We start from the raw sequence: 9,480 nt of genomic DNA, 5'->3' as shown, positions 1-9,480 counted from the left end.
AGATGATTACATTGAGGGAATAACAAACAGCCTGTTTTATCTTTAGTGCTGTCAACTGGAGTCTGGCCTTGACTGGAATTATATCTATATTGATGAGGAATTGGTATTGAATCACAGGTATTGGTAACAGTATTGAAAATATTCAAACGAGCCCTGCACGCTAGTGATTGATCAGGGAGGAATACATTGCAGTACTCAATATGTGTAAACACCCACCTCTTGATATGGGCTTCTAATCAGAATAATGAAATCAAATGAAATATGAAATGGTTGAACAGGAAAATGTATTTTTTTTTTAGATAAAAAAAATAATACTTACAAAGCCTGTACCTGTATTTCTTCTCTTTTTCCGTTCAAAAACATTAATTTCAGACCCTTTCATATTATCCATTATATTGTCTCAAACAAATGAAATACCTATATGTGTTCCAGAAATGAGAAGTAGGTGATGCATCTTTAAGTGCCGTGAACCCATGTAGCAACGCCTGCTACCTCCACGTTTTAAAGCTATTTTAAGAGATGGGGGGGGAAACTGAAGTTTGTGTTGCAGCATGTGACCTGTCTGTTTATTCCCTTTTACATCACCCCCAGTTGTATATCTTAAATTGTTGTTTCCTCAATAACAACAACAGATCAAAACAGAAAGTCCCAATCATGAATTGTTTATTTTCTATCTCTGCTGCAGTTCATTACAATTGTCAGACATGGCAACTGAAAAATATACGAGGGGCGAGTAACCCTCTTGACAATAGGAGCCGTCGCTAACGAGACCACGCTAGCAGAAGGCGTGGGAGTGACATTTCAAAGCGCCTCTTCTACTGTCTCCAAGGCTCATACTAAACCCTCAGTTTCTGCATCTCATCATGGGTGGTCTTCGCTTTAGAGAGCCCACCGACGAATGGGTAGAACCACATTGGATCAAATCTCAATATGCATGGTCTCTGGTTTCCTCTTGTTTGTATCAAAAGGGAGGAAGGTGGTTGAAGTACTTTGACACCAAATCTTCCTGGGTTCGTGTCATCACTGGCAGCAGCAGTAGCTGTCTGATTTTGTAACCATGTGTTATGTTCTGTGCCACGACAGATACATGATGCTGATCAACGGCAAGAACGACGTACACATGATAGACCGAGACAACACCATCTTCCACATTGCCAACCTCGAGTTCCCCCTCCGGAAGGACCCCCGCCACCACTTAGGCAAAACCTTACTAGATGGGGTAAGTTTATTTTCCATACATTTGTGTTAACTCCCCTCTTTCTCTTGGGACCCTTTTTAAATGGTGGTCTTAAAGGTACAATATATAAAAATTGACAATACTAAATCATAGAATGACCATGCTCCATGACCACGTGTCATCAGGTTAAGGCGACATGAGTCGAAATACTGGCTCCTCCGATCAGGATGCTACAGACAATGCTGGCTGTTCTCTTTGGAGATTTCCGTTCCGGGTCGGAATGTTTGTTTTTGTTTTGGTCTGTGTGTTATGATTCAACCTGGCAACCCACCTGAGCTTTGAGTCTGGGGGGGAGGGGGGGGAGGAGGAGGAGGAGGAGGAGGAGGGTTGGGGGGGGGGGGGGGGGGGGGGGGGGGGGGGGGGGGGGGGGGGGGCGGGGGGGGGTGGAGACGACTCTCTCCTTTAATGTGGTTTAATTCACCATAATTACATGGTGCCTCAATAATTAATTCCATACCCAAGGTTAAACACTGTCAATGTTTCATGTTGTACCTGTGGGATCTCAGGCTACTTTCATGAAACTTCTTATTGTATGTCCCATGCCCCCTTTGGCCTTGGGAACCCCATTCTTTACTTTTCCCACCTACTTTTCATCACAGTAATTGACACCTCTTGAAGTAATGTTTGGCATTTCTTGTACAATATGCACTTTTCTGTAGCTGTAAATGCTTGTAAGAGTTTCGTCAACCTTTTACTCTGCAGTTTTTACCTCGATATCGTGTGTTTGCCGTGTGAGACCGCAGTGCTGAAGTAGTCCCCAGATATTCAGGAGTCGACAGAATGCTTTAAAATAAATATTGCATCATCCGGCAAGGTTGCGGACGAAACGGGATAAAAAAACCGACAGTAGGCATGTTCAATATAAAATATAGATTCTGCCGTGGTATGCACGATGTTCAGCTTATTAAAGTTTCTGTACGTATCAACATATGCCCTAGGAGACAGGTTTTGGTTTACTTCCTGCGACTGGGTCAAGATTGGGTTTCAAATTTGTAAGTGAGACCGATCGAACCACACTAGAGTTAGATTGTTTTGGACTGCACCTGATTGCTGCGTTCACAAGTGCTAGCCGAACCGCATGCTAGCGGCTCCGACGTACTAGGGTTAGCCTAAACAGATCTATTTCTGTGCTTATTAAAGCAGCCTTGAACACATTCAGTCATTTAGGCGCTAACTTTAAGGCTCAGCGGATCTTTGGGAGCCACCATGCATCAGTATGGAGGAATCCCACTGGCTTGAAATTCACAAATCTGATCTGATGATCATTGGCTTTGTAGTTTTGAATAAATTTCCAATTTTTACATCAGCCTTTTAGCAGGAATATGACGCATACCTGAATCAGTTTATAATGTACCCATTGGTGACAATTCTCTAGCTTTGTGGATGTCAGTGATCTGTATGGTCCGGTTCAAACAAATATTATTTTGCATATATATATTATCCTTTTCATTTAAGAACTCCCTTCCAGAGTCTGATTCTGCCGTAGTCACAGTGTTAGTCTGTGACAGCAATGTTTGGTCGTGCCAAGGAGCAGGCTTAACTGTTTACTACAGACACCAGCCCGCTGCTACAAAGCTACGGGGGTGTGACCATATCATACTATCAGGAATAGTTTTCTATGGAAAATTAGATTGTGAAACGCGTTCTTGGCTTGTTCAAGGCTGTGGCCAAACGAAACCATTGGACACATTTTTTTTCATATTACCTTTATGCAAGGTAGGGAAATGGATTTGAAGCCAAATGCAAAAGAGGTGAGATGTTGCTTCAAGGCTGATAAACATCGTACTGAATAATTTTTACCAAGGGGAAATCGTATTTCGTGCTTGGTCGCCCTGGTATAACACATAGGCTACACAGGCTACTCCCCCTGGTATTAATACATGTGTATTAATAACTTGTTTCCTGCTCAGGCAGACTGTGTAATGGCGAAGCATGCATTGTCTTTTGAAGTGATGGGGTGGAAAAGTGTGTGTAATTAGCCGCAGGGGGGATGCTGTGACTAACACTGTTTCACTTGTGGACATTCACGGCTTGCTGTTCAGGTGCAACTCTGCTCTTCCCTGTCCTCCTCGTGGCCCCTTGCTACAGGGAAGACCCACGATGCTCCCTGTCGCATGGCCCACACCAGCCAACGGGAGACCTTTTGTCCTCCTGTTTGTTTGACCATCTTCTGTCCGAGATGTCAACGTAAACCGCAGGGCCATCGCCACGGTAGATCAGCCCTGTGTTTGGGTGCGTCGTCAAGGGTCACACGGGCCGCCGGGGTCGGTGGGTGTCGGCCTGTCGACCCCATAGTAGTGCAACGAGACCCATTGAGCGCCCTGACGTGTGCAGGACGGAGGGTGGCTACGTAGGCCAGGGAGAGCTCCACGGTAATGCAGCCAACAGGCGGTATAGGCATCGGTGTGCTGCCCGTCTCTGCCGCGCCCCACAGCTTGCATAACAGTTGCGCAGGATGTTGAAACACATCCCACAGGGTTGTGATTGAGACCTCCTGCCGCATCTGGTGAAGACATGGGGGGGGGGGGGGGGGGGGGAGGGGCGAATGAGGGGACGGAAAGTGGGGGGGAGGGGAAACGGGAGGTGGTTGTTGCATAATACATGCAGTGCTATTTCTGCTTGCCATCTTCCCCTGCCGACCTCACCTGCCGCAGGCATCTTCAGACTACCCCCCCCCCCCCCCCCCCCCCCCCCGTGAGTGCGTTCAGCCCCTACTGATTCCTGTCGGTTTCCATTCTGTAAGACCGCTCTCTGGGACGGAGGGATGGATGGAGCTCTCAGTGCATCGTGACGTGATCACGCCTGATATTGTGGATCATCTAGGAATTATATTATGTGTTTTTAACTCATGCTGCCTCATCTGTTTGTGTGCATGTGTATAGTGTTGTTTTTTTTTGTAGTTCACATGATGAATTCATTCATGGAAAGTGTTTTTTACACGTGTAAAAAATGTGTTATTTCAGGACTGTATATATAAGAGGCACTCCAAGACACCAAAGAGGCAATGAGTTTGTTTTCCTACTGAATAATTAAACTAGGCACATGAATAATAATGCTTCATAATAAGATTGAATATTTTCATGCTTGTATCACATAATACGAGCAGGGCACTTTAACTCTTGTGAAGTTACTCATAACCTTAAGTTTAGGAATTTTACAGGAAAATGGAAATGTCCGTGTGTGTACATGGCAAATGCTGATGGGTGTTTTCTCTCCCCTTTCCTCCTGCAGGAGATGATCATTGATAAAGTCAACGGACAGCCCGTCCCCCGCTACCTGATATATGACATCATCAAATTTAATGTGAGTAACCAAGTTGATGCAGAGCCCGCTGCTGCTGGTCGTCACACACTGTTCCTCAACAAACTGAAACACCTGCATTAACCACTCGTACAGTCCATTCAATGTATATACACCGCATGCACACCGTTACAACGTACTGCCGAGCTCTGGGGCTGGCCGCCTTTCAGAGGGGGCGCTCTCTTGACACTCAAGCTCCCTCAGTGCAAATGGTAATCCACGTTTGCCGAGGCGGTCTGCCGTGAGCAGCAGAGGGGATTACACCGTTTTGTAAAGTGCTGCAATAGGGAAATGCTTTATCCGTCCAAATGTGCCCTCAAAGAAATTAGCATATAATTGGGTTTCTGAAATAATATTATTGGCCCCAGCATCTTAAAAATGGCGGTGGTGACCTGCGTCCCGTAGCCATTCAGATTGTTCACCTCAGCGGGTTGCTATTGTAAATATGTCTTTGCTAAAATAATATTAAGTCCTTAATAGTCCATATGTTTTTCATGTTTGTATGTTTGTATGTTTATGTTTAATCAAACATTTGAGGGTATTTAGAGGATGGCAGTGTTAAATTGTTTAAACCGCATTCCAAATGTTGGTCACCAGTGGGCCTGGTATCAGAGCGCCTGGGCATTGGGCACCTTTTAATGCACAACCCTCGACTAGAGCCTCAGAGCGGGAGGCTTTGGTTGTGTCGGTGAGGTCGTTAAGTTTGTCTGCTGCCTTCTTTCGCCATCAACGGCAGAGTCGCACAAGAAAGCTGCACAATAATTGCCCCGGTGGTCAAGCGAGTGTCGCTGTAGCACTGGGCAGAGGTTAGCAACTCTGCAGGGTTCCCATCGCCAAAGCACTGCAGTATTGATCCTGGTCAGCAATTATTGGCCTTGTCCTTCATCGGTTGCAGGCCACCCCATGGACCGGCTACACAGGCTTCAGCCTGAGACACGGGTTGGACTTGAATAAAAGCTTCTTAGAAATACACAAAGAATAAGAAACCTGGCGATATCACAACACGGTTTGTTGGTGACGGTTTTACTTTCTTTGGTGCAGTTGAACATTTTGCCACCACCAGGGTTGATGTGTGTACATTATCATTGCCAAGGTCTGTTTTATATTGGTATGCATCATACAGACTGGTATCATGGTAAGCATATGGCCCTTGGCCAAACATGAAATTGGTTGACCTGGGCTGTCACCAGTCTGACAGGGGAAGTGTGTAAAATAGGAGTTATTTTAGTCCCCCAGGAAAATGTGGCTGTTTGATGTTTGATGAAAGCCTGTAAGAAACGGCTTGTCATGAAGCATCGGATCAGCATCATGCCTCTATATGCACCCTTATGCAATGCCCTGCTGTGTAGGGCTAGAGGCCTGTGTAAATATGTTAAATACTTATGCTTAAATATTATCCTATATAAAAATATAGGACGATTTGAACCAACCTATCTTCTGTTTGATCTGTCTTTCATCTGAAAGGCTCTAAACAATTACTATGTAGTTATTCACTTCAGCACTTTTGACACTTGAAGCCTAATGATGTAATGATGTGATGTGCCCTTGTCAAACAACACACACAAATTTAACTTCAGTTTGTGTGGATTTCACCTTTTACTTACTTTCATGGGGTAGAAGTGTCAGAGTTGGGTCGTCTGAATTTCCGTTAGCAGTGACAGACGAGTGCGAGGTGAAATGAGCGTCACCGTGGGCCCGGGAGCATATGGCGGTGGTCGTAAGGCGGCTCTCCCTGTCGCTGCACTGGCAGGACTTTATCGGTTTACCTTCCTGTGGATTTGCGAGGGCTGTCTTGAGCGAGTGAGATACATCCACATAAACACTTGGCCTCTTCCAAAGTATTTATCCCTGTTCCAGGCTGAGCTCCAATGCACACCACCATGTTGTTTACCCCGGGCTGCAACAGACATTTCATAAGATTTTCTATATTATGTGAAAGGTTTTTGGTTTGATAAAAGTGCTACAAGTCATTTTTCGTTTGTTTATTTCTTTCTGCTAAACGCATTTGTTAAAGCACAGTTAGTTTGTTATACTAGGAAACCAGGTACTAGAGTATGAGCGGTAGCAGGGGTGCCACTAAGACAAAGAAGCTGTTTGGGCACATGTGATCTCTGCGGGGGTCGATGTCGTCATTGTATTCACTATGTGCTTTGTGGATCCACCGCCATCGTGTGCAAAGCGTCTCGCGGGACAAAAGCCGTGAGCTCCCAACTGTGCCCCTTTGATTGCACACGCACCAAAAAGCGCGGCGCAGCCCATGTCCGACTACTCCAGGGCCAGACAATGACACCAGCACAAAGATGGAGGCGCACCGTGGGGGTCTGAGTAAGACCAGATCTGCTTGTAAAACAACATGGCTTGTTGCAAAAGGGTCGATTTCTCTCAGATGCGTCTTGTTCTACGACTGAATGTTGGGCAATATTTCACCCTTTTTGGATTGCTGATATTGATGTATTTTAGGCATGTTTTACTAATAAAACATCAAAAATGTTTGTGTCACTCTAGGAACCATGTTTTAAACATTGTCCAATGGGTACTTTAAATCGAGAACAATCTTAAAGCGATTCCAACAGACCAACAAAATATTACGATTATAAACTTGTTACGATTAAAAATACTGTATATTTATGTTTTCTTATAGAAATGATCATTATTATCAGTGTTTTTTATACACAATTGATAATTCTAGCATTGTCAAATGCAGCTTTAGTCCTGCGTCATCCAACACAGAAATAGCCTGAGCCGGGTTGGGGTGGCGGTTCTTCAGACTTCTCCGCGGTAGTCGGGTCCTTTCGTGAGGTCTAGCCCTTGTGGTGTTGGGTGACAATGTGGCTTACCCCTTAATTAACCTTCCTTAAGAGCTAGGAACCTCTGCTTGAAATGCCAGGGGGCAGCTCCAGCTACCTCCTTGTTCCCGGCAGACACTGCCTCTCGCTCTCCTTAGACTGCTCTGTAACTTCCAGCAGTCCCGTCTGAGCGTGGGAGGGACAAGCTTCCGGCTGCGCGCCATACCATCGGCTTTTCTGTCTGGTCCCTTGCCTCCTAATAGTGTCGGATGTTTTGTAGCCTCAAACTAATAACATTGTAAGCATAATGTGATCGGAAAAAATGTAATCATTTGTGTCTTCCTGTTAACAAACTTAAAGCAGAATATTTATCCTTGAATCCAGTGAATAACGTTTGGGGTGCATTTCGAGGATGATCATAAAAATGACCGATATTTAGAGAATAAAAGTCTGATTAAATTTTAAATTGTAGCAGAATCAAAACGCTTAAACTGTCCCAACATTATACTATTGCACAGGATGTCTCCATGTCCAATGTCCATGATGCAGCAAACCACTCTGAATATGACCTAATGTAATGTCTATAAACCTTCACATGATATATGTCTAATGGTTGTATATCTCTAGTCAGGGGGGCGATATTGTTATTGCTTCCTTAAATGAGTCCCGTTCACTTCCTCAGTCATGGCTCTATTGTGTTTACTTACACACTTAATGGATGTTTATATAGAAATGTTTCCACATCCAAAGACATTTTGCCCTGCAATCTATCACGAGTGGCTTAATTGTAGCTTGATGCTTGCACACATTCAACGCTTTTGTTTCCTGGTTATTTTTTGGCGGCTATTTATGCTTCCACACATTTTACGCCGCCCCGTCCCTTTAGGAAGCTGGCATACGAGGGGCTGTTTTTACACCGCACAGCTTCCAGGGAGATTAGTCATGTCTTGGGAAATGCATTGATGTCATATTTCAAATTAGACCTGTTCTATGATACCGTGCATCATTCCACAGAAAGGGACATTAGGAACATAATTTCTTTCTCTGCATCATACTGAATGAAACAAACGAGAGCTTATTTTCTTCCACCTCAATTTATTAAGGTAGTAAATACTTCTTCATGGCAGAATCCCCATACAGACTTTGCCATTTATGTTTCTTGAGGTGAGGCTTGAGCTATGGTAATTTATATTTGATCAAGCCCACAATCTGCTCGCAACTGTAATAATAATAAATAAACATTAATAATGCCAAAACAGTTGAGCACAAGCTTCTCACGACCGCCCAGCAAAGACTAATACAAATAACAAAATGTGTTGGGCTATGATTGAGGTTACCTGAGCATTTGGTTGTTTCACTAGGTATACAATCGCCACAGATCTTGATTTACCAGACCGGCAATTTTGTTTCTCCATGCTGTTACAGCAATGCATTTGATCATTCACACTTACATCTTGTTCTGTTCCGATGACACGACTGACAGATGGTGCAGAATGTGTGGGACACGATGCCAGTTGTTCCAGGAACATCAAGTTGTCTTGGAAGCCAACAATAAACAAGCAGAGTGTGACCCTTCCCCCACCACTCATCATGACCACTAGGAGTAGCCTCAAGAGTTTTTTTTCTGGCTTAGTAATATATATATGTGACAATGAAGATCTTGAGGATCTTGTTTGCCGAAATGGATATTTCATGGCATGCTCACGGTTGAGAAGCAGTCATCTTTTCTGTTATGTAAAATATAAAAATATATATGTAAAAATGTATTATATTTGAAGTGCAGCCTTATGTATGTGACAAGTGTCTGAAAAAGAGGAAATCTTCTTAGGACAAACAAGTCTCATTATAGCTCAGGTTATCCCATTGCATCATCGTCTCAATGTGGCTTTAATTATGATGCCTTCTTAATCCCTTTCTTATAATGCGCTTGTAAACACAAGGATTATGAGTCAAGGGAGTGGCCCTTTAGTTTGTGAGAATTCAATTGGAGTTGAAGTAATAGTTTGGGCGCACACCACAGATGAGCATGTCTGCAGGCTCATTGCTAGATAACGAATCCCATTAGATTCAAATCAAGACTTTTGTTCCCATTCCCACTAATAAATTCAAAATCGTGTCATGTGATTGAAACGACATCAGTGACCCCATAGCCACTCA

At 44.0% G+C, this 9,480-nt stretch overlaps 1 protein-coding gene across 1 annotated transcript in view; it reads left to right on the top strand.

The window, feature by feature from the left end:
• The first annotated feature begins 282 nt into the window (after window positions 1-282).
• LOC130374619 (mRNA-capping enzyme-like) overlaps window positions 283-9,480 on the top strand; it is a 47,501-nt gene continuing 38,303 nt past the window's right edge. Inside the window, exons 1-2 of the mRNA XM_056581488.1 lie at window positions 283-1,219; window positions 4,469-4,540. Coding sequence (XP_056437463.1) covers window positions 1,058-1,219; window positions 4,469-4,540 — 234 coding nt within the window. The 5' untranslated portion in view covers window positions 283-1,057. The remainder of the gene's footprint in view (window positions 1,220-4,468; window positions 4,541-9,480) is intronic.

This window comes from Gadus chalcogrammus, chromosome 21, assembly GCF_026213295.1.
Source record: "Gadus chalcogrammus isolate NIFS_2021 chromosome 21, NIFS_Gcha_1.0, whole genome shotgun sequence".
In the NCBI taxonomy this organism is placed as follows: domain Eukaryota; kingdom Metazoa; phylum Chordata; class Actinopteri; order Gadiformes; family Gadidae; genus Gadus; species Gadus chalcogrammus.
This window is presented reverse-complemented; position numbering and strand designations above follow the sequence as displayed.